Below are 24,111 nucleotides of genomic sequence, written 5' to 3'. Positions count from 1 at the left end.
AACAACTTCAATAACCTCTCTCAACAGCTCCAACTTCTTTTAAATAAGAGAATGCACACAAAGAAGAGAGGAAAAGTGGAAAAAGGACAAACTCGTCAAACGGCTTTAGCTCCCGGGCTTTTCCGTATTGCGTAAGGCGTCGCTTTGCTACTCCAGGCGTTCTATACACAGTCTAGTGTATGTAGGTACGGGGTATTCTATCTCCTCCTCTATGTTCTACTCATATTGAACACTAGTACTCTGAATACTCTACGAATTCCTTACCCTACATTCTTTCAGTAGATCCATTCTCCAAAAAGTGTCACAATGCAATTCATTTCTTCGTTCCAAAAGAGATCTCCGCGAGATCCGACTGGTTAGATCCCATCTGATCTACTCTTCCCGCTCCAGGATAGCCGGTGCCTTAATTTCCCGTCCCTTGAGGAATTCCAGGTTCTCGCCGCCCTGTAATGTATGTTAGTTGTGACCAGGGAAATGATATAGAGAAAAAGAGACATACGTAGCTGATCAGAGGAGAGACTTCAACACCAACGGCCTCGCCATCGGTAATGACAATAGCACCAGCAGCCTCAACCCACCGCTGGCCTTGGGCCATGATATCCGCGCGGCTGGTATCAGGGTCGTCCTCACCAGTACCACGAGCGTTCTTCAAAGGCGAGAACTCGTCGTGACGGTGCACCTCAAGGCAGGCAAACTTATCCAGCGGTGTCATGGGGAACACATCAAAGACGAACTGCTCCAGCTTGATGCCGTTAGGCTTCTCAGGCTTGACAATGTCACCAGTCGCGGTATCGACACAGGCAATCTTCTTGCGTGCCACGTGGTGGGGCAGCTGATGCGCCCAGTTCTCGATCGACTCGAGGAACCGGAAGGAGTAGTAGTGGTTGACAATGTTGGCGGCACGGTACTTGAGGACGTCGGGCTGCTTGGGGTCCTTGGCCTCGGCAGTCTCCTTGTCAATCTCAGAGTACTCGACCACGTCGGGCTTGCCGTTCTTCAACAGGATCAGGCCCACGGACTCGGTAGCATTGCGCTTGCGCACCACCTTGGTCGCGATGTCGACGTTCTTGGAGGCTGCAAAGCCAATGAATACTGGGTCAGCTACTTTGACAAGGCAGTTGTCCACTCCGTAGAGGTGGATGTGCTCGATGCCACGACGGCGCATGTCCTCCCGCACACCGGAGACCACTAGGGCCTGGTAGATTCCACCGTTTCCATCAGGAGCCACAGCGGCCTATATTCAGGGTCAACAAATTTCCTACACGCGTTTGAGCTATGCCTGTATACTACGTACCTTGCCCTTGGTCTCGAGCAGAATCTTGCCATCATTGGAGATACAAGGCAGAACACCCTGCTCGAAGATCATAACATTGCTCTTGTCGAGACCGAAGTAGTTGTTCTTCTCGAAGAACTCCTCTGTGGGTTTGCGTGTAGGACCACTGGTCATAATGTACCAAGGGATGACGACATCCTGACCGCCGATGAGAGACTGCAGCTTGAGAATACGCTGAGCCTGCAGCTGGAATAGGGACTTCTGGCTCAGCAAACCAATATCGAAGCAGCCCTTGGGGGCAGAACTGCCGAGCCGGGTACCCTGCCCACCAGCCATCAAGACCACGGCCACCTTGTTCGCTGCCACCTCCTTCAGGCCGGCTTCATACCATTGCTGAATATCTGAGGGGTCGGAGTCGAGGATGGAGGCTGTGGCGACTTCGGGGAGGGGCTCGAGGGTCACGGTTCCCTGCTCGGCAGGAGGAGGGTTGAGGGCCTTGTCGGCCAGCTCGTTGATCCGAGCGGGATCAAAGTTGGACAGCTGGTGGAAGAGCTGTGATTTCTCGACGGGGGTCAATTCGTCGACAAAAGTGAAGACATGCCCTTGTCCAGCGTCTGTGTATTTCTTTTGTAGTGCTTGGAACTCTTCCGCGGAGGGTTCACGGGGAACCTCTGGAGTGGTGCCATGGAAGTGTCCAAGAACATTGTTGATAGCATCTTTGATTACGCCTGCCATTTTGGAGGATATTTTGAGATTGAGAGAAGTAGAATAAATTGGGAGGAGAATGAGGAAGAGAAGGAAGGAGAAAAGTAACTAAAAATTAGAAAACGTGGGGTGAAGCTCAAGCTGATTAAGTACCTTTAGTGAACCTCCGTACACTCCAGTTTGCTAATAATATATCCCAGACTATTAGGAGGTCTAGTGGGCTCCAGTTTATTTTTAGGGATCTACAAGGGCAAATATTAACGAGCTACCCATACAAGAAAGTCGCTAGCGAGCGCCGAGTGAGACCTGCCCACTGGAAATTAATAGGCTAGCTGAAGCGGGGCCTTGGCTTACAGGGGCGAAGTTGAGTGGATATGTACTCCGTATGGTGCAAGTTGTGTTTATTTGAATAGGGGATATTTGACTACTATCGTCCACGATGATTGTAGCTTCGTTCTTTTCGTGAATCTCTTCGTGAATCCCTCTGTGGACTCCGACTATAGGATCGACGACGGTATCGATCCTGTTCACGACGGGGACTTCGACTCCCTCGATCTCGACGACCGCGAGTGCGGTCTGACGGAGCCTCGCGGGGCGGAGCTGGAGCGCCCCTGTTCTTGTTTCGTTTGTCAAACAGATATCTAGCATCATCCTCATCTATGGGCGCCTCGTCTAGCTCTCGGTATTGTCGTTTCGCTTCAAGGTCGGCAACACCACCAAATCCACCTCTCTGTCGGCGCTTGGTGACGGTGGAATTGCGCCAGCTTTCGGATAACTTGGATACCTGGGATGTATTAGCATATTGGTCGGAGGAGATGAGCGGTGATGAGGTGCACTTACACTCTGTGAGAAATCCACATGTATCCGGTGATCATCAATCAATACACCCTGCATCTTGAAATAGGCCTGTTCACAGGCCTTCTGTTCCTCGAATTCAATAAAGGCATATTGTAGACTGTCACCAGTGCGCTTGTCCCGAATGACCTCGCAAGACAATATAGTTCCAAAGCGGCTGAAAATAAGATTCAGATCCTCATCTAGCATCGGTTAGCATAATTTCACGGTTCCGTGTGGGAATGCGACAAACCTTGTGTGACCGGGTTAAGCTTGCAGACAAAAAGAATATTCTCTGGCGGCTTGACGTCGGCGAACGGCAAGTCTCCCACCATTTCCAATGTCAGCGCCTGCGCGCGAGCCTCACGCTCGCGACGCAGCTTGTCCATAGCCTCTTCATCCATATCATCATCCAAGTCCTCATCGTCCGCGATCCTGACCGTGGCTAATTGGGCCTTGGAGGGCACCGGGCTTTCAGGTGGTTCAACTAGATTCGGTGGGTCATCAAAGGGATCATCAAGCACAGTGGTGTGACGGATGCGAATATCCTTCAGCGGTCGACCTCGGTCGTCAATGAAGGACTCATTGATTTTCTCTAGGACATCGAAGCCCTCGACGACCTTGCCGAAAATCACGGCCTTGCCATCTAAATAATCTAGATTGTCTCCAAGTGTAATGATGAATTGACTGGCGGCTAGCCGTTGGTCGGGGTCGTTCTTCGCCGGTACCGTCGCCATACTCACCGTGCCGCGCTCCAAGTGTTTCAACGTGCGCGACGCCTGGAGCGGAAATGTTCTTTTCGACGGTCCATCCAGCAGACCCCAAACCGAAGATCCTCCATCACTCTCAGGTGCATCAGGGCCGAGCGGGTCGCCGGTCTGGAAGGTGAAGTTCTTTTGGACGCTATGGATGGGCGAGAAATTGTAGTACTTGAGCTTGCATAGCTTCAAGAAGCTAAAAGCACACAAAATGAGCTTAGTTTCAGGTTCAGCAGACTGGGAAAGCCAAGGAATGGAGCCACTCACTTGTCACACGCCTTGGGTGCATCATCGACCAACAGGTCAATTACAATGTCGCCTAGGGAGGTCTCTAAGAGCGCGCTCATGGCGGGGAATCGGGTGTAAGATACCGAATTAGGCGCTTGGACGAGAACCTTGGAGGGCAAACTAATTTCGAAATGAGAGAGGTATGAAGAGGTGTAGGGAGAGAATGTAAAAGCCCGAGAAATGCGAAATGCACGAGAGAAGATCGTCGGAGCTTCGACCAATCACCGCCCGCGGGGATCCCCAACCGGAGGGAACTGAGCCTCTTGCAGTGTTGTCTTTTCTTTGCTTTTCTCTTCTCTCCCGATTTTTCCAATAAAAGGATTCTTGCACGAATCTACCGACGGGTGCGTGCTGCGCAACAGCTCTAGGGCTCTCCGGATGATCGACCCGGGAGACTTGTGAAACGATGCTTGTCAATCGAGCGGCATATCTTCCGAATGTCCGCGTTGGGCCATAATGGATATAACCTTACGCTTTTGAGATCGACGTGCAGCGGATCTTATTAAGGGCCTTGATCGACCCTGGGATTCTGAGATTCTAGGTTTGAACTGTTTGCGTGCTTATATCCCTCATGCACCAGCAGGCCCAACCAAAAGAAGCATCTCTTCTTGGCAAGTAACTGACTTGTCACTGGCCAAATCCTGGGAAGACCAAGCCACACCCTGTTGTGCTGTCTTGTCTTTTATGTATCTCTTTCCCCACTAAGATCATGGCACCGTCTCGCAGCTTCCACAGGAAGTACACGGTCCTCCTATTGCTAGGACAGCACCAGCTTCCCCCGTGAGCCGTTCCACAGCAGAAACGGTGGGAAGGGGAAACGGGCGGCCTCCTGCATCATGATCCAACGGGTATCATCACTATGACCATACATCAACTTCTGGGAAAGAAGCACACACGTGGGGTAGGATATGATCAATCGTGAATGAGCCTCTTACCCAGCCCAGCCACTTGCCCTCTCTCGATCTAGGCAGCTACGGTCAGCAGCCAGGGGTTGCCTCCACCGTATCGTCTGCAACAAAAGCCAGTCTCAATCCCAACATATGTTCCTGGCGAGCCGACTTAGAGTCAGCTGGCGTAGCTAGGGCTTGTTTCTCCTAACTCTTCGCAATTCCTACTTCCCCCCGGATGTCGTGCATCGTCAAACCTTGAACTGCCGGAACTTGTCTAAACACCTGCTGGAGACTCCAGGTCTAGATTTGTATTTGAAACCCAGACTTTGATTGCCTTCCCCACTGTTTTTGGTTTCTCTTTCTCTTTCTCTATGTCTCTTGTCGTGTCCTGTCACCGAATGTCTCAAGGTGGACGAGTTAGAACTAGGGTTTACTATACTAATCTTGGAGAAACCCCTTCTAATTATCTGCCCCATGTCATACCCATTTCTCTCCACATCAGCTCCAAGTAGCAATGTGCGAACCTTGCAAGTGTCCTAGATGTTCATGCATTTCAGTACTTCTAGATCCCCTTTTAGGCTTTAGCTTTAGCGTCGATCATGATCAAGATCTGGTATGGATAACACAAGCGTACTTACATACACTGGGTAAGTACAGCGGACTATTCTCATTTTATGGGCCTGATTTGCTTTTTTTCCCCCTTCCATTTCGATCTAGCTGCGTGCCGGAAGCGCTAAAGAACGCTGAATCGCCCCCCATGTCGCCGATCAGCGTTTTCGATCGTTGATCCCTGGACTTTTCTAGAGCGCGCTTGGCTCGGGGCCAACTCGTGCGCTTGTCAAAGTTGACAGGTGTCATGAGAGAGATTTTGCCTATATTTTCTTTTTCCCCCTCTTCTCTTTCTCTATTGAGACATTTGAAGCATCCTCAGACAGGCGTTTGTTCTCCTTTTGATATTATTTTTTATTTATTTCTCTAGGACGTGCGTTTGCAAGATAGCAAGACTAGGTATATGTTCCAGACCTCGACGATGTCCGAGTTCAGAACGGGCTATTTTGACCTGCAGCTATACAGAACTATCGAGCAAACATTTTCCACGGGACGTCGGGACATTCTCCCCCGCAGTATCTGCAAACAGTAGCTCGGCAGTTGCCCGTTTTCTCTATCTCTTGGAAGATGAGATACACCAAGTTTGAGGATCTTACTACTTCCTCTTCCAGACATGACGAAAAAAAAGAAAAGAAAGAAGCCTTCAAATTGGCTGAAACACTACCTACCGGAGCACTTTGTTCTCGTCATGGCTATCTGGTCATGTCCGTGTGACGTTACCTTGTGAAACCTCTTTTTAAAACGCCGGGGACATTTTCTGTCTTTCATATATGGGGGTAGCTGGGGGAAATCTGGGCAAGCGGAACTTTGCATATCATTTTCCCCTTAGAAAAAAATAGAATAATAGAATAGAGATACGAGATGGTAAAATAAGAGAAATAAAAAGTGAGAAATAAGGAATAAGAAAAGAAAAAGAAAAGAAAAGACACCAGGTCCAGGGTACTTTTGGCCTATGTACTTTGTATGTCTTCGCTCTCCCCAAATGGATCTAAACACACAGCCAGCATATATAGAATAATAATAAAACATAGATAGAGAAAAAAGCAGGGGGCAAAAATATCGCATCATGTTGATATTATGAAAAAAAGGAAGGCAATCAATCACACCGATTGTTACCAAAACATGGCTTAAATCTAGCCCTATTTCCCAGAGACATCCTTCATTCTCTACTTTTCTATTTCTTCTTTTCATAAACACTTGTAGGCATTCGCAGTGCCCTTTTCCTTTGAATCTTCTCTACTCTGCTGAGCAGCGAACGGGTTATTGTTCTTTGCTATATCAATGGATCACACATACGACCACATGCCCGGACTAGACCAAGTCCGACGCAACTCGACCATTTCTATGGCTCGGTCAATGCGTGTGGCCAAACAGGAGCGCAGTACTCTCGTAGAGCGAGAGGAAAAGCCACGGAAACAGAGAAAGCGAGCCCTAGTGGCAGTAAGTGTTCTCTCCATCTTGATCACCCGGCCACTTCTAACCCTCTTCCACTAGTGCAATCGATGCCGAAAGCGAAAGATCAAGTGCAACGGTGACCTCAACAATGGGCTTGCCTGCTCCAGCTGCCGTAGTGTTGGAGCTACCGAATGCCAGTACATACGAGTGAGTCTTGAGTCCACAATATCTACAGCGAAAGAGTCACACTGACCTGGTTTTCTTTTGATAGGTCAACTCTTTGGCCCCCGAAGACGCTGCTAGAGAAGCAGCTAGATTTTATGGAACCAAGGGTGGGGGAAGGTCAATCCTCATGGGCTCCCCTCAAATTCGGGTTCCATACCAGCGAGAAGAATACGAGCTGGATATCCACTCCAACTTCTCCCGGCAACACGTCGGCATGGACCACGTTTATGACAATCAGTCAGCCCACTACCATGGCCAGACATCGCACGGGTATATTATGCCTAGCGTTTCGGGAGCAATGCTCGACTATGGCACCGCGGCATGGAGCAACCGCGCCTGGGATCTCAATGGTAGACCCAACGGCGAGTTCTTCGAAGAACAAAGCAACCATGCTGCATATGGCTTCGTCCTCTCAGGCCAAGACATATCCCCCGACATGCCCCAATCAACAGGGGCAATGACAGTGTCCTACACGGATGCCGTAGACCGCACCCTCCCAACACCCCCAACCTGCCGAAGCCAACCCCAGCTGCAGCCAAACATCAACCTCTCAACCCTGCCAGATGGCCTCTCAGGTATGACCCTAGCCTCAGACGTAAAGAGCTGGAACTCGCGGTACGCACCCTCCCCAGACGGCCGCACAGTACCAATGCACACCATCCCAGGAAACGGTGGCTACAACGTTAACCCCCCAACACGCATTAAGTCAAGCGACTCAGACGCGGGAACACCCGACCTCTTCGGATACGTCCCCATGTCAACTGCGGACGGCCACTCCCCTATTCCTTTAGCCCCATGCTCCATGGCCCCCTCCGCTGCAAACCCCCCTTACCCGGCCCTGGAAATGATAGAGGGAACTCTCGTGGGCGAGTACAACACGCCCGATCCACGTATGGGACGCAATTTCTCCCGTGATAGCGGCTTAGGACGTCGTCTTGTCGTGATGAATTCCAATTGCAGCCCCGATGTGTATGGGTATGTGGGCGGTGATCGCAGGAAGTCGAGGGTTGCCGAGACCGAGGTGTGCTGCTCGGGGCCGACGCTTGTTAATGGTTTGCCATACAACCGCGTTCGACATGTGGACTCGACGGTTGGTCTGCCCTGTGATTTTTTAGCTGAAGATTTGTCTGATTATGGGCGATCGCTTGATAGTCTCCATCGTTCTCCTGTTCCACCGCTGGGACATCAGGGAGCATATTGAGTTGAGTTCAATATGTCATTAGTGTCATTGTATCGCTGTTATACTTGCCCATCGAATTCTTGGGCTTTGATTGTTTATTCTTTGGTCTTCGCTGCTTCCTATTCTCTTTCCTGGTCGGTCTCTTGGTCGTTTCTTTCTTTCCCACAAGATACACAAAAGAGATACCCATATCAAGGCCGTTTACATCTGCCTTTTTTCCGCCCACACTTAATGTCTTTCTCGCGTCTGTTTATGAAATATGTTTCTGTCCTATTTTGGTTTATTGCTCGTTCTGTCCTCTTTTTTTATTTTGCCTGTGTTCATCCAAAAGAAGAAAAAAAACATCCAATGGGGGATTATGATGAGATATCCATCCTGTCACACCCATCAAGATTACTCCCTAATACCACCGAGTGGCTTTATGCAGTGTTCATATCTGTGGATCAGTTTCTGTTGCAAAAATATGCTTTTGTTTTCATGCCATGTGTGTTTAGTCTTTCGTGAAATGACTTTCTATTGTTACTATGAGAAACTCTCCACTGCCCGTGATATGTGTCTCAACCAGACGAATGACTTGGGAGAGCTTGTTGATTCTAGTCTTCTGTCTTCTAGCAATCCTTCCAAGCGTGTTCCTTATTTGCCTTCTACGGTCTATTCGAAAGTAATGTCTTTTACAACTTACTCAAGTATTTATATCTCAACCTAGCACCTAATACAATCAGATCCCCTGATAAAGCAGTACTTATAATTAACCCCATCCCCATGTGTCCCCCATCCTCAACAGTCACAAGCACGGGCTAGGGCTATCCATGTACCCATGTGCCCTCCGAGATCCTTCTTAACCAGAAAATAGCACATAAATCTGTACATCGACGGACTCCTGACTTCCGCCCTTGGCTTGGATGCAGTGATACAATGATCCAACCCAGAATGCCGTATACAACCCTGACATGGACGTGTCTGGGTCCTTGGCTCGGAAATCCTACGGTAGCAGATGCGTATCTACATATCGAGTCAGACGACTAGTATCCCGGACGAAACAAGTCCACGTGGAATTAATAAGTGGTATTTCCATATGGGAAATGAAATCTAAATGGGAATATTTCAGGAAAGGGAATTCGTTCTAGGTTGTGTAATCTGTCCCATCGTACAAGCGATCTAACCCGAGGGATATACTTACACAGCCTCCCGCCGGCTGGTTTGTGTTGCTTCGAGGCCTTGTCATTGCTAGATGTGATGGTTTGGTTTAGGAAGTTTGTTCCTGCATTGTATGTATGGCTTTTTAACTCTTTTTTTTGAGTCGGATAGAAAGACTGGTTCTCTTCTAACTAGTAACTAGGTACGTCTTTTTCTTACGAAATATATCTGGATGGGATAAATACCTAGCTAGTTAGTTAGTGCCATGACTATAATCACAATTAATCACAAGTGTTGGATTGTCCAGGCAATGATCAGATGCAATTTCGCTGTTATAGTGTGAGACTTCGCTCTGAATTAGGGCTTTAGCGCCTCGGACAATAACTTTCAAGTTGCCTATGTAACCTAACTAATGCTTTGGCGGAGTATTTTCCCAGATTTTATCTCCGAAATAACGAAATTTGATTAGAATGCTTACTGGGAAATTTGGTTCTTGAGGAATTAGATTGGGCTTTTGGCCAAGGGGCTGCCATGATTATTTCACTCTTTTTGGTTTTAGTATTGATATAGTAGTGGCATTCATTGATGTAGGCAAGAAGGTGGTTAACTGTTACCATATCAACCGTCCGTTGTGTCAAGTATGTACTCCGCATTTGAAGCATATAACGTGGAGGGCATGGCTTGATATAGACCAAGCCTCGACTACACGGCAGAGGTTCTTCACTTTACAGTCTGGAAATCCAACTACACTAGATCTAGACATCATGGCCCCGTATACAAGTCCAGTCTACAAGACCGCCAGACCGAGTGAAGAGAAACAAGTAAAATGTAATTTCATCCCGGGCAAACAGCCGAAGCCCGGATTCTCATAACCCTGGCCGTCTTCACGAAGACTGATGATCCCCTCCCCAAAAAACATACAAACAGAGAACCACAACACTGACGCCCTGTTTTAGATTTCCATGGGGATCGTCAGGCCTTTTTTTTTTCTCGGGAATCACCAGCTCCAACAAGCACAGGAAGAAAAAAGAGTATCCACGATCTTCACCATTCAACGGGCATCATTTTGGGTTTTAGTCTGATGTTCGCTGAAAAGGAAGATAAACCACTCCCCCCACACACGACCGACCGCACCTGGGTCCAGACAAGCCATAACCAGGTGGGAAACTCCAGAGCCAAAGCCGCCACCGCCATAATCTTTCCCATCGCGCCATGCCGCATCATCGGTCCATGTTGAATCGTGCGAATAGTTACAGATGAGGCGTTTAATCCTTGCTCTTCTTGGGGCCCTTGACCTTGGCGATACCGCGGAACTTCTTGGAACGGTTCTTCCGTTGCTTGCCTGTAGGAGGAGGTTAGCAAAAATGCACATGCCATCATAGTTTGCGATTGATAATCGCAGAGACGAAGAGAAAGACATACGCTGCTGGCGGGAAGCCTTCTCGATCTTGTTGGCGGCACCGATACGGACGAGACGGTAGTGAGGCTCGAACTTCTTGAGGGCCTCGGAGGAGTCGTAGACCAGAGCGAAGCCGGTGCTCTTGCCACCACCGTACTGTGTGCGGAAACCGAAGACGGAGACCTGGTCCTTGTTGGACTTGTACAGATCGGCCAGCTTCTCACGGAGCTCGTCCTTGGAGACGTTGGGGCGGTTGGGGTGGAGGACGTCCCTAGATATTCGCGAAAAGATGTCAGATCGGGGTTTTCTGGCTTTTGGGTTTTCGATGCTTGATTCTGTGTGTGTTGCGGCGGTCCGATTGTATTTCTCTTTCTCTTTCTCTTGTGCTGGGTGGTTGTCGAATTTCCATATTGCGCGCCTGCGATGCATTTCCCACACACAGATCCAATACGAGGGGGAAAATCAGGGGGGTTCTTACACGACCATCTGCTTGCGGGCAAGCAGAGGGTTGCGGATGAACTTGCGAGTCCGCAGAGTGACGGGAGAGTCGGCCATTTTGGTGTGTGCGTTGGATGGAGGAAGTGTCGACGGGGTCACTGGGGATGTCGAACTTTCAATTTTCGTGTGGTGTGGGCTCGGCTAGGGTAGACGCTAGCCTGTTTGAGCTATTTGCCTCAGGCGTATATGACTAATTCGGTTTCTGCCTGAGGCATAATGTATTGATCAGCCCTTGCTTATCTCATTCCTGACTCATCCACTCTCCTCCCCGGGCTCCAATAATATCGATCTCCTATGGTATCAAATTCATTCATTAGTCTTCATCCGACCGTCATGACCGACTCTATTGATAAATTAGCGGCGCAATACTTCCAGCTGGTTGAGCTCCAGCAACTGGACCTCCCACCAGGCCCTGTGCTGATTCAGCCAGCTGTGCAAACAGCTCTATACGAGCGCATGTTCAACGAAAATGCAGTCTTCCCCGTCCCACCGGACAGATACCGAAGCCGAGTGCTGAAACAGCTTATATCACGCATCGAGGAATCAATTATCAACCCCGAGGAGGATGTATGCCTGTCCACCTGTTTGTATTATGCTATTTTGCATTTTGAACTTCCTATCTTTTCCTTTGCTATCCCATATACATCCACCTCACACCAATACAAAACCAAAACCCACTTTTATATTCCTTGATTCCACCTATCTAACCTCTGATCTCCCCCAAATACAGGAGATCAACGATGATCTCATGGAAAGCTGGAGCACACTAGTCTCACAGCCGAAACCTTCAGCCCTGCAGCAAGCGCAGCAGCTGTCGTTAGTCAAGTACACAGCGCCAACATCCAGCGCGGGAAATTGTCCCAAGCGTACCGTCACGACCTCTGAATCGCGCGGCGTGATTCTGTACGCTGGAACTACAGGTAACCGGACATGGGAGGCTGCTCTGCACCTCGGTTCGTTCCTGGCGTCTGAGGCGGGCGAGGCTCTTGTGCGCGGTAAACGCGTTATCGAACTGGGAGCTGGCACGGGATTCTTGTCGTTTCTTTGTGCACGCCATCTTGGTGTGCGCTCTATTGTTGCTACTGATCGTGAGCCCGCACTTGTTGATAATATTCGTGCTTGTGTCAAGCATAATTTGCATGGGCGTGAATCCATTCCTATTTATCCTGCTGTCTGGGAGTGGGGAACTCCGCTGGAGAAGGTGGGGGATCTTGCTGGGTTGGGCTCTGATGAGGGTGAGGAAGGGACAGGGCTGAAGTTCGATGTTGCTCTCGGTGCTGATCTAGTGAGTGTCTTTATGAGCTGTTCACTTAGGTTTTTTTGCTTACATACCTAGGTTTATGATACCGACCTTGTTCCCTCACTCCTGTCTACTGTGCAGGATCTTTTTGAGAACTATAACATTGAAGAATTCATCACTGCGGTTAGCCTGCGCAATGAAAATACTTTCCGCACGTTTCTAAATGCCTGTGGTGAGTCTTGAAGTTCATACATGGACGTTGATGGTCATGCCTTACGCAACTAAACATCAACAGAAACCAACTCACTCGCTTTTGAGGCCCTCCCATTCGAATCGACACCAGCAGAAGACCAGACGGGTTTCTTCCATTCGACCAGCATCCCGCTCCGGACATATCGGATTTCGCGGTCGAAATAAGCAACTTGAACTGAGTTTACATCACGAGGCCATGAGTATGAATAGGGAAGGTGATATCATGCAAATCATTCAAAAGTTAGTTATTGCATGAAACTTGTTGTCACAGTATATAACCAGCTCCAAGGGAACTCCATGCGAAACTGTTCAAGTTGATTATCTTGACGAATAAAACTCCAACTGTCTCGAGGCACTCGACGAAGTGTATATATCAGTCCCCTATCAAAATCCTTCAAAAATAAGCATAAAAGACACCGAGAAAAACCACTCTAAGCTACAGGATCCTGTTGCAAAATACACATTGTGAAAATGACCAAAGAGTGTACATCGTATAATATAGATAATTCTAGGAAACCAAAGACGAAAGCATGGGTATCATCGCAACTCGCGCCATCCCAAACCAGGAATCCAAGAAATGCAACAACCGAACGAGGATGCACAAGTAAACAAAAGAAAAGTAAATGCAAGATTAAAACGAGTGTAAACGCTAAAAAACAATGGATGTGCAGATATTTAGACCGCGAGGAATCTAGCTATTCTCTTCAGCTAGACTCTCTCGCAGCAGATTCTCGTCTATGCTTTCTGCATGAATAGAGATTGGAGCAGCAGGTGGAGGGCGCAAGCCCATTATCGGGCCCTTCTGATTCACACCTGGGAATCTGAAGCGGTGAGCTAGCGGGTCACGAGGTTTGGGCTCAAACGCAGAAGACGATGTCACAGACGTGTTCGATGAGTCTGTCGGATCTTGCGAGTCACTCTCAGATGAGACCGGTGCCATGCCCCAACGGCCTAGGACCCAGCCTCCCACGCGGCGACCGAACTTAACTTTGTCGGGCCCATGAAGTGCGGTTGAGTGGGTGCTGGTGCTGTCGGTGGATACAACGGATGCCGTGTCGGACTTCGTGCTGTTTCCCGCAGCCATGGAAGCAAGCAATGACTGGGATGTATACTCTGAGCTCTTTGCACGATCGGCTGTGACGGCCGGAGTTGAGATTACCGGGGGTGTTAACACTAGTTCGACACTGGGTGACAAAATGCGCCGAGGGATCCGCATGCCGGGATGCCAGTCTCCCATTCGCTTGTGGCGACTTGTGGGTGTATGAATGTCCATCCCAGCAACGGAGATGGAGAGCAAGCTGTCATGGGAAGAAGATCTGCGCAAGGAAGATGGCTGTACATGCATAGTAAAAATTTCATCAGTGGTCGTCAGTGGTTCACCCATAGGCGAGAAGTATGACATTGGTGGAGATGGTTCGGACTCCTCGGGGATAGCCGGCTCTCTTATGAGATTATCCCCCGTGTTAAAGAAGTCTTGGCGACTGTAGAAATCATTATCAAATGCAGATAGATCGTCGGGTGCATCGTGATTATCAAAGCCACCGACTGGGCGGTATGGCATATCAAGACCCTTCAGGTTCCGTGTCTGCATCAAAGGGGAAGAGAACACGGTGCTATCAGGGCTGGTAGACTGTGAGAAATCAGGGCCACGTTCAACACGATCAAATATCGATGACGTCCGGAACGTGGACCGAGGAGAGCTTGCCAGCGAATCCCCAGCACGCGAGTTTGAGGACCAGCGGCGGGAGGATGAATAGGGTGGGATGGAGACAGAGGTTTGCGATAGAATGGTTGACATAGAGGACCCAGATGACTGGGAGCGATGAATGGCTCTTCGAGGCGAGTTGGCCCGCGTCGCAGAATGCAGCACTGCCGGGCTTCCCATAGCGGCGCGGCGTTTCTTCACGCGACGGTTGAGCGTGCTTTTTTCCTTCTTCGTAGTTGGGGCTGGAGTTGGTGTGTGGAAATGATGATGGATGTGCAATTCCTGAGAGACGCGTCGTTCTTCCTTCGCTCGTAGCTCCTCGCTCAGCGTGATGGGAGGAGGCCTTGGCTGTGTATTGTCACCATCGACGCCGGCCAGGGGCTGATGAGAGATAACCTGTTCCCGTAGATTTTGCACTTCTTCATTCGAGCTTTGAAGCATGTCGCGTAGCTCCATAATCCCAACCTGCAGATTGGCGTTGTCTTGCAATATGTCCTTAACGAAACGAGAGACAACGTTTGTACCACCTGCATTGCGGTTGAGTTCGGAGGCTGCGGCGGCACCCTTGAGACGTCCCGCTGCATTGTCTAGCTCGCGCTCCACATCCCTCTTACGTTCCATGCGTTGGACGAGCTCAGTATGTCGATCCCTCTCCTCGCGTGCCTCTCTCTCGATACGGTCGACTTGATCGTGAAGGTCTCGCAGCGTGCTCTCTGCTTTTCTCCACCGTTGGACGGCCGATTTCTCGTCTTCCTGCACCGACATAAGACTTTCTTGGAGCTTAGACTGCTCCGTCTCCATGAGAGCTAGTTGCGCCTCGAGCTCTACGGCCCGCGTTGCAGCCACTGTCAATCTTCGCAAATCTGACTCGGTTTTCTCCAAAGTAACTGTTAGGGACTTCACATGGTTGTCAGACTCGGTGACCGCTTGATTCAGACTGTCAAGTTGCTCTAATAAACTGCGATTCTCTTCGATGATGCGCGCATTTTCTGCTTGAACTTGTTGCTTTTCACGTTCTAGATCCTCAATGCTGCCGACCAAACGATGACGATCCTCTTCCGCTTCAGCCATATAGCTTTCATGACGGTGGAGCAAGGCCTGTAGGGCAAAAGTCAGTGATGATGGCTCCAAACATTCTGCCTTGACAGTATAATCATGAAAGGTGGCCATGACGGACGCCAACACAGTAAGAGAGAATGGGAGATTGTGATCCAAGGGTGGCCATTTGATTCCAAATCATGTGGGGTGTGCACAAGGTATGCAGAATGTGCAGTCCGAGTAGTTGAAATGAAGAAGTAAAGGAGAACAGAAGTAATGAGATACAGAGTGTTCCGCGAGGAATGAGGATAAGCTGATGTATCAAATCGAACATGCATGGTTCAGCCAGCCTCCAAACAGCTTGGCGTGTTGTCATACCCACATGATTTGGGCAACTAATTCGACAAAGAGACGTACCTGACCTAGCCTAGCAGCAGTCGCGAGGTCTTTCTCCAACCCCTCAAGAGCTACATTGTTATGCTCGAGCAAAGCACAATCATTGTGGCCGCAGCAGCAGCGTAGGGTGGTGGAGGCGCGTGAATGAGTAGGAATGCTGAGATCCTCATAGTTATGTGGATCCATGTCAAGAATGTGGCCCCTTTGGGGAGCTGAGTGTGTGGAGAGGACTGATCATCAGAAGATTTTGTAGGTTCGAGGTATCACAGACTACTCCGTATTATCGAGTCCCTTTAATTCGAGGAGGCGGAGATCGATGGATACCCAAATTTAGCCGGGATGAGATAAGCCCCAGCGTTCGCGAGGTCGCGAGGCCTTACCGCTTTTATATTGCCGGACCTCACCGCCTCTAGGTATAGAATGAACTTGACGTCACAAAGAATTGTATACAATGCTACCAGTACCCAGTACCTAGGTAGGTCATTGAACTTTCAAAATTAATCCCAAGCGGACTCATCATTCTGGCTAAGAGATACGTAGAAGTTAATCTGACAAAAGGAAAGTGGAAAAAATAGAGAGTCGTGAAAGTAGAAGTAAATCAACATGAACATGAAGCCAAAACTGATATATGAGATCGGTAGGCCCGTCCACACAAAGGAACATCAATGAAGAAGAAAAAAAAAGAAGGAAAGGACAACAAGATGCTAACCCAGCGCCAGTCAAAGCAAAATGTCATCCCGAACATTAATGAACGCCCCAGCGCCGCCGTCTTCACTGATCTCATTAACCAGCACTTCAGTCTGCTGGTATAGCCTTTCCAGCGCTGCTGCAGATGATTTGCCCAATGAGACTATACAGTGCTGTGTTAGCATTTTTGCTTGCAAGTAGGAAGCAGAGACAACGCAGCAGAATAAATAGGTGAAGCAACATACCAAGAATAGCCGAATTCAACTCCTCGGCCACAGCAACCCGCCCCTCAGAATCGAGGTAATGGCCATGAACAGATCTCTTCGGATCAGGATACGCCACTAGCGAGAAAATATCATCCAGCAGCTTCTTATCGCCGCCGTTCTCGTCGGTGGGGTAATCAGCACGCAGCTGCTGGCCATACTGTACTGCCTCTGTGAGGAGCTGGTTGAACTGCGCCACGACCTCTGGTTCTTCGGTATCCATGCCGTCCGCGGCCCAGGCGTCGCCATCCCCGTCGTCGAGCTCCATCTCCTGATCGAAGACAGCATGCTCGTGCGAGTTGGAGGATGTCGAGCGGCGGCGCTTCGCGGCGGTTGCCACGGAGAGTTCGTTGGACTGCCGCATCATTTCAAGGAATTTGCGGCAGCGCAATTTGAAGTAGATTTCTGGATGGTCTTCTAGGACGTTGGAGTAGTAAGCTTTGGTGTGCTTGAGGGCCTTGTCGATGTCGCCGTCTAGGATTGCGGAGCGGATTTCTATGGGCTGTCAGTGGGGACTTGGCGATGGGAGGAATGCGGAGGTGTAGACTCACTGTTCCGGTTGATAGCCTCGCGGTCTTCCTCGACTTCGTATTTCTTCAGTGGCTCGTTGCGACCGTTCTGCAGGGCCCGTGTTTCGGTGGCCACCTCTTCTGCGAATGCACGAGCCGTGTCTACGTAGCCGTCATGGGCGAGGAACTGTGCTACTAACTCTTGCAAAAGTGTCGACTCGTCTAACGGTGGTTGTAGACCAGCCGTGGATGTTTCGTTGATCTCTGACAGAACGTTGAATCTCTCTTGCTGGTGGGAATTAGCTCGACAACTTCCGAGTATGGGATGGAAACAGCACAAACCTTGACCATGCCATCAATATCAAAAACGAAAGGCTCCTGTCCAAAGTTCGTTTTGAGATGTACTGGCGGTAGTTTCTTCATTCCGACAGACGGGAAAAGATTCGTATTGCGCAGATCGTGAAACGCATTTCCTGTCAAAATTAGCCTAAGATATCCACATTACATTCCACACAAAAACCTACCCAAGAAAACGCCATTCTTAGTGAAGAACGCAGATCCTGTAGAGAAATTCACACCACATCCGACTGTATCGCCAGCACCAAACGTCGGTCCATACGCTCGACCTTGTGCTTGACTCTCGCCAAAGAACGACTTTCCATCATCACCATGGTAAGCCCAAGATTCTGTCTCCCAACCGGGAAGCCTCTCAACGGACGCTTTGGGGCTAGAAAAGCCAATGCCGATCATGCTAGAAAAAAAAGGGTCAGCCTCTACCCCCAATATCCACCGAGCAGCTCATCCACATACCCTTCCTTCGGCTTTGACTCAATCTTAACTTCAAAGTAGTAGATCCCGCACTGCGGCGGCATAGGGTGATCTGCGCGCAAGGCAGCGGCCTCATGATCATGCTTGTGCATGGGACCAGTGTAGCGAACATCGAAGTTTTCGTTAGACAGTTCCAGACCAGAAAACTTGTCTACGGAGCTCCACTGGCTAGGCAAGGGCATGAGGGGATCGGCCGGTGCCGACGGTTCCTTCTCTATGATATCATATGTCATGCCGCGGTGCGACGGGGCAATGCGGGGCAGATGGACATTGCTGGAGGATGCGGAAAGGGGAGGATTAGAGGTTGTGGATGAGGAGGGTTCTCGCTGCTGAGCAGCGAGCTTAGCGCGGTGGGCTGTTTCGAGACGGGCGATGTAGCGGGAGTTGCGGAGGTAAGATGGAATGAGGAAGGCCGGGCTGTCGGTGAGACCTAGGCCGTGCGGAAACTCGGCCGAGCGTAGAAAGCCGGCATACTTGCGGGACCAGGGAGGAAGTGAGTCTGTTGAACCTGTGTTTCTCCAGGCGGAGTTCATGTGCATGTCTGCGGCATCCACGCCGAACGGAGCCCGGTGGACTCGGCTGTCGGACGGGGGGTAGGGGATTGGATGGGAGTCGTTGAGTAGATGTGAGAAGGAAGTAGAGGTTGGTGAGGAAAATGTGTTGCCAGATACTACTGAAGCGTAGGAGGAGCGGCGTGGGATGGAGGAGATGTTGGGGTACGAGGTCGGAGCTCGAGCTCCACCGGATGGGGAGAATGGAGCATCGGCCATGATGTTCACGGGTCGCCCCCCAACTGATGCCACGAAACCAAGGCCACTATTTCTGTGTTCCTGCTTCGCTTCTGGCTTTTGGCTCCACAGTTCTTTCGTTTAGACACTTGCGCTACTCAGTGGAGGGGTTCTGTAAGTGCGTGGTACTAAGCATTAGCCATTGTAGTGGTGCGTGTGAAGACAGACCTTCTAGTGCGTGGTAGTTGAAGCTACTGCGCAAAGTGCGTGGGGATCATATGTGCATTTGGTGCGAAAGTGCGTGGAAGGTCTGGAATATGTAAAAGATGCGTGGAAACAAGACCGGCAAAAGTGCCGACGTTGCGTGACAGGTCCGAAAGCAGCAGATCTTACCACGTTGCGACCTCACTATAATTATATTCAAAGAGAAATACAGCCGTCAAATCCGGAATTTCAGACCCTAGTCACAGTGATATAAGTCATAGTGAAATAGCTAGATCTTGAGAAACCACGAATAGTCTCAGTCATGCACAGAGTGCGGGGAGAAGGACAGTGTCAAGGAAAAGAGGGGAGACGAGCATAATGTCACGAGCTGATGTGGACTTAGGCATGCCCGTGTACTGTGCTACCGATATACATAGCTTCTTCGCATGTAGTAAACACATCGATCGTTGTAGATATGTTCATTCACCGGTATTAATAACCTATCTGTTATTTAGTTAACTAGTTAACTAGTTAACATTATCAATGAGAAGCTGAAATCTGTTAAAGTACTACAAGTGTTAGATTGAATACTAAGAAGTAAAAGATGGAAGTGTTCCCCTTCAGGTATACCATCGTCAAATGATAATGTATTTCTCTCCACACAACCCTGTATATACGTATCTATCAATAGCCTGGGTTCGTCAGTACCTCCTCCCTATCCTCCTCAATCCGAAATCGCGGGAATAACTCTACCGCCGCACCCCGGGCAATCTCCTCTTCCTTCTCCTCTTCTCTTGCGAAGAATCCCTCCATCATCCCTACATACTTGTTAATGGTGTTAACTGGAGCATAAGGGAAGTCACTGCCATATAGTACATGACCTGGCTTTGCAAACCCGGTCTTGCCCAACAGCAACTCCAAATTCCCCTCGTTCCCGGAAAGCGCAAGATCAAGATAAAAACCCCTAGCCTGCTCCATGAATATCTCTGGGGTGATCTCGGTCAGACCCGCATCGTACAATAGATTTGCCGCCCGAGTAGCAAGAACAGGCAGTGTTCCGCCTCCGTGGGACAGAATGATCTTGACATCGGGGTTCTTCGAAATAGCTCCAGAGGTAATCAGGTCGACCGCGGTTCGGCATGTCTCGTGAGGATAATCAATAATCGGCTGTGGCAGCTTTGCAATGCCCATCTGAGGCTGATCCTGAGCGTCCGAAGTGATGTTTGTCGGATGGATAAAAACTACTGCCTTTCGGCGGTTCAATTCCTCCCAGAGTGGCGCAAAAGCAGCATGACCGAGATATCCAGTTCCACTATACCGAGTGTACAGAGTGATACCATCAGCCTGGAGTGTGTCCAGAGCATAAGCGACTTCCTCAATGGCCGATGGGATGGTTTCAGGTGTCAGATGCGGGAGGCTAGCAAAGAAACCAAACCGAGTGGGGTTTTCCCGGTGAAGTTGGCAACCATAGAGATTCACTTGCCGGGCGAGGGCCGCTGAGTCCATAGGGGAATCGGATAGGATAGAGGTGCCCGGTGCGGTCAGGGAGAGAATGGCTGCGCGGGTGGAATGGGAGGTCATCAAGGAGAGGGTCGATTCTGGGGTCCATTTGGGGAGGTGCCAGCCGGAGGGGTCACCAGAGGTTGAGTTGAAGGCTATAGTCTTGTTAATTATGTTTATTATGTTTCCGGGAAGGTAAGATACCGTTGACATAGGCCGGGGGGATGAAGTGGTGGTGCACGTCGATGCGGTTCATGGTGATGAGGTGATAAGTAAATGGTTTTACTATATGATTTGTGTAAATGAAGGAAAGGAGTAACTCTCAGATATATATTGCTCATAATGTCGTATAGGTATGAACCAACGATTCATCCGGGCAACCGAGGAAGAGCAAGACGGATCATATCCAGGACAGGGCAAGAGATTGTAGCGTAGGTCCTAAAACCGATCTGGTCATACTTGCCTAGTACGGTACTCCATCCTCTAATGCAGCTCCGTTTTTTTGATGCATGTCTAGTCTATATTAAACACATCGGACCAATCTGTTGGATTATTTGGGCAAGGGGCTTGCGGATTAGATTCACGCGAGGGTGCTTGATATTCTAGTAGATTTCTTGAGTGGGTTTTGTTAGTTGATGATATAGTCTGACTACTCAAGACCTTTACAACTGTCCTACCGTATTATACGGCGGAGCTGGTATGCATTTTGTGTATATAATATCGAAATGCTTCATCGTAGATGTGTATAAATGCTGTGGCCTATCCCACACGAAGCCATAGTAACTGATAGAGAACAGAACATAATAACAGAGACGTCCAACAATTTCCGTGGTATAAATCAAGCAAAGCTCTGCAACTCGGCGTCATACTTGCTAGCCTCCGTGATAATGTCCTTCCACAATCTCTCGCTAAAGGTCTGTCCGACCTTCTCCTGAAGGATGGGTGCGCCTCTAGAGTAATCATTAGCATGCTCGAGTATTCACTGCAGGGGGAAGCACTCACGGATCCACCTTGTTACTCTGCAAAAACTTTCCATGGGTCTCCTGCCCGGCAACAACAGCCGCATAGATAACCGTCCTTGCCCCGTCATCGACCGTTCTCGCAATCAGCCTCCTCAACACGGCCATAACAGGCTTCAACCAGAGCGGCAGTCCACGGTCGAAGTTGGTAGCTACCATGCCAGGACATAGATCGTTGATGATAAGCTCTGAAGACGGCACGATGTTCGCTAGTCGCTGCACGAACGCATGCACGGCTAATTTACTATCCGCGTACCGATTTAGCCCGCTGTATATCTGTCTGTCATCGTAGTGTTCGATCACAGTCTTGGAATCTGTTAGAGGCTTTTTCGCCAGTGTGTTGAAGTTTTGGATACTCGACCCGACGAACGTGAGACGTGATGGTTCGCCACAGCTCACTGCCGTCGCACGAAGAAGAGGAAGGAGTTCTAATGTAACTAGGAAATGAGTGTAGCAGTTGACCTGCATAACACGTTCATGACCACTCTTGCTAGCTTCGTAGCTGATCAGATTGACACCACCGTTGCAGATAAGAATATGTAGTTCAGAGACCTCGGCGCGGATCTTTTTTGCAAACTCCACGCCGGATTGAAAATCGTCAAGATCGAGATGGAAGAATTCAATCGTGGCGGTAGGGTTGGCTTTTTTCACTTCCGGATGGGCGCGTAGTGAGGCGACAGCTTCCTGACCTTTGCTGGTTGATCGGACGGTTATAATAACGCGTGATGCTTTGAGGAGGAGGAGCTGACGAGCGACTTCGTAGCCAATTCCAGTGTTACCGCCAGTGATGATGGCGGTTTTACCGGCCGCACTGGCGGAGGTGGGGGTAGGGGGGATTGATGGTTGGCCCATGATGAAGATGTTTTGCGATACTTCTATAGAAAATATGGATTTTGGCTATATATAATCTAGAGACACACAAAGAGAACGCCAAATCTCATGTAAGACTGACAACTCATTCGCATGTAGTCAGCTAAGGCTGGCCGATAACATTTGTCATCACAAATACATCACTAACTTCTCGGCCCCAATTTGGTTAGGCAAAACCCCAATCCAGACAGCCGAGAGGAATATGATGAATCAATAATCTCAGAGACAGGCTTAAGATTGGGCATGGAAATATCCCGAATAACCATCCTCCTAGTCCGAGAAAACATGAAGAGGCGCTTGACTTGTGACTCCGATCTTGACGTCATCGGGTCGGTCTTTGGCAGTGTAGAAAATGTCAAAGGAGGCTGACAGTGGTGATTTCCTTGGGGCTGAGGTCCTTAGCGAGAATGTGGACCATCTATAGGAAGTACTCAAAGCAAAAGAGTGGCCAGCTTACGTCTCCACAATGAAAAGTGTGATTGATAATGAAGCTAGTGATAGTATAAGGGCCAGGCTCACTAGTTATCATCGCCAATGATACAGACAGCGCCCCACATCCTGTATGACTAAATGCAGCGGTCTATGAGACCTTGCTGGGTTGTGGTAGACAGTTTGTTTTAGAGAACCTGGCTTCGAAATACCCTTGGATGATGTCTGCTGTTCTTCATTTCGGATGTACCGAATCCGGTGCATTCGAAAGTGACTTTCGTGTCCAAGTTACGATGATCTGCTGCCACTCGGGAAGAGAGGGCCTCTAGACATCCAAATTGCGGAAACCAGGGTCTTTGAAGACCAACAAGGCACTATTGACGGAACCCAATTCAGGACCCATTCTAGAGAATTGGATGTATAGATACCCGGCCCCAACTCGTTGTCCAAGTGCCTACTGTGAATGACCGGAGTGAAAAAGGCCATCATCGCAGCTAAAGCGGCCCAAGTAGACACTCGATACAAGAATGAGCCGCCACCAAGTTTGCTAACATAGTCCTTGATCTTCATCGATAGCCGGTTCTTGTTCTTATCCCAGGGTCTTTGACTGCCCTCGTTGGTGCATGTGTCCATGCAGAGACAGCCACGGCTAGACTCTTTTGCAGCTGTGTCAGATTTCTCACGATATCGCCAAGACTTTGACGGCGAGCTCAGCTCTTGTATAGAGGTAGCCGTGTATTCAGTTTAGAAAGGCTATAACCAAAAAATTAACTAGGAAGTTATACCTGGAACGTCTTCACTTGCCAGTCTCTGCTCCTTTGATTCCGGGACCATTTTCCACAAAGGATTACTTTCCATCCTTCATGAAAAAACAGCAATCTTTCTTATGGTTTTTGTCCAGGACTTGGCCGAGGATTTGACCCCTCGGCTATATTCTAGTTCATCGTATAACGATGCTGGAAGTTTTTCCTCTTCGAACAGATGCTCCAAGATCCATTGTACACCTCGCACCTCATCTTGGAGAGCAATTGTTGGGTCGTTAATTGCATCGACCAGCTCATCAAGGCCTGCGAGCCAAAAATGCTACTTAGTATACGGAGGCGCGCTAAACCTAAAACTGCGGCCTGGCCCAGACTCAGCGGGAAACAACCAATCAGAGCGCTCAGCGAGTATCAGTGAGTCCACGGGTGGATCAGTCTTGTTCAGTAAGCAGATCTATGATGATCAGAGCAGGTCTATGGAGTACTCGGTG

The 24,111-nt window shown here is 49.3% G+C and overlaps 9 protein-coding genes across 9 annotated transcripts; 2 read left to right on the top strand and 7 right to left on the bottom strand.

The window, feature by feature from the left end:
* Positions 1 to 372: 372 nt before the first annotated feature.
* On the bottom strand, positions 373 to 2,008 carry LCP9604111_7267 (UDP-N-acetylglucosamine diphosphorylase; the record flags this gene model as incomplete). The annotated part of the gene is made up of 3 exons (XM_039075280.1): positions 373 to 444; positions 500 to 1,234; positions 1,295 to 2,008. 3 exons carry the CDS (start codon positions 2,006 to 2,008, stop codon positions 373 to 375), a joined length of 1,521 nt encoding a protein of 506 aa, XP_038926658.1.
* A 397-nt stretch (positions 2,009 to 2,405) lies between these two features.
* LCP9604111_7266 (PPIL4 family peptidylprolyl isomerase) lies at positions 2,406 to 3,917 on the bottom strand (the record flags this gene model as incomplete). Its single annotated transcript, XM_039075279.1, has 4 exons — positions 2,406 to 2,762; positions 2,819 to 3,015; positions 3,066 to 3,766; positions 3,838 to 3,917. 4 exons carry the CDS (start codon positions 3,915 to 3,917, stop codon positions 2,406 to 2,408), a joined length of 1,335 nt encoding a protein of 444 aa, XP_038926657.1.
* A 2,742-nt stretch (positions 3,918 to 6,659) lies between these two features.
* LCP9604111_7265 (uncharacterized protein) lies at positions 6,660 to 8,178 on the top strand (the record flags this gene model as incomplete). Its single annotated transcript, XM_039075278.1, has 3 exons — positions 6,660 to 6,797; positions 6,852 to 6,959; positions 7,024 to 8,178. 3 exons carry the CDS (start codon positions 6,660 to 6,662, stop codon positions 8,176 to 8,178), a joined length of 1,401 nt encoding a protein of 466 aa, XP_038926656.1.
* A 2,381-nt stretch (positions 8,179 to 10,559) lies between these two features.
* Positions 10,560 to 11,248, bottom strand: LCP9604111_7264 (40S ribosomal protein eS24; the record flags this gene model as incomplete). The annotated part of the gene is made up of 3 exons (XM_039075277.1): positions 10,560 to 10,636; positions 10,717 to 10,964; positions 11,172 to 11,248. The coding sequence occupies 3 exons, from the start codon at positions 11,246 to 11,248 to the stop codon at positions 10,560 to 10,562; spliced, it is 402 nt and encodes a 133-aa protein (XP_038926655.1).
* A 276-nt stretch (positions 11,249 to 11,524) lies between these two features.
* Positions 11,525 to 12,848, top strand: LCP9604111_7263 (protein-lysine N-methyltransferase; the record flags this gene model as incomplete). The annotated part of the gene is made up of 4 exons (XM_039075276.1): positions 11,525 to 11,758; positions 11,922 to 12,476; positions 12,528 to 12,663; positions 12,727 to 12,848. The coding sequence occupies 4 exons, from the start codon at positions 11,525 to 11,527 to the stop codon at positions 12,846 to 12,848; spliced, it is 1,047 nt and encodes a 348-aa protein (XP_038926654.1).
* Positions 12,849 to 13,374: 526 nt separating this feature from the next.
* On the bottom strand, positions 13,375 to 15,558 carry LCP9604111_7262 (uncharacterized protein; the record flags this gene model as incomplete). Its single annotated transcript, XM_039075275.1, has 1 exon — positions 13,375 to 15,558. One exon carries the CDS (start codon positions 15,556 to 15,558, stop codon positions 13,375 to 13,377), a length of 2,184 nt encoding a protein of 727 aa, XP_038926653.1.
* Positions 15,559 to 16,541: 983 nt separating this feature from the next.
* On the bottom strand, positions 16,542 to 18,879 carry LCP9604111_7261 (uncharacterized protein; the record flags this gene model as incomplete). Its single annotated transcript, XM_039075274.1, has 6 exons — positions 16,542 to 16,672; positions 16,755 to 17,267; positions 17,324 to 17,570; positions 17,624 to 17,754; positions 17,806 to 18,032; positions 18,092 to 18,879. 6 exons carry the CDS (start codon positions 18,877 to 18,879, stop codon positions 16,542 to 16,544), a joined length of 2,037 nt encoding a protein of 678 aa, XP_038926652.1.
* Positions 18,880 to 19,725: 846 nt separating this feature from the next.
* On the bottom strand, positions 19,726 to 20,797 carry LCP9604111_7260 (amidohydrolase family protein; the record flags this gene model as incomplete). The annotated part of the gene is made up of 2 exons (XM_039075273.1): positions 19,726 to 20,696; positions 20,746 to 20,797. The coding sequence occupies 2 exons, from the start codon at positions 20,795 to 20,797 to the stop codon at positions 19,726 to 19,728; spliced, it is 1,023 nt and encodes a 340-aa protein (XP_038926651.1).
* Positions 20,798 to 21,379: 582 nt separating this feature from the next.
* Positions 21,380 to 22,412, bottom strand: LCP9604111_7259 (uncharacterized protein; the record flags this gene model as incomplete). Its single annotated transcript, XM_039075271.1, has 2 exons — positions 21,380 to 21,491; positions 21,544 to 22,412. The coding sequence occupies 2 exons, from the start codon at positions 22,410 to 22,412 to the stop codon at positions 21,380 to 21,382; spliced, it is 981 nt and encodes a 326-aa protein (XP_038926650.1).
* Positions 22,413 to 24,111: the final 1,699 nt, after the last annotated feature.

The sequence above is a fragment of the Penicillium roqueforti genome, assembly GCF_015533775.1.
Source record: "Penicillium roqueforti strain LCP96 04111 chromosome Unknown scaffold_22, whole genome shotgun sequence".
NCBI classification, from domain to species: Eukaryota; Fungi; Ascomycota; class Eurotiomycetes; order Eurotiales; family Aspergillaceae; genus Penicillium; species Penicillium roqueforti.
The sequence above is the reverse complement of the archived record's forward strand: the minus strand, read 5'-3'. Positions and strand labels throughout refer to the sequence as shown.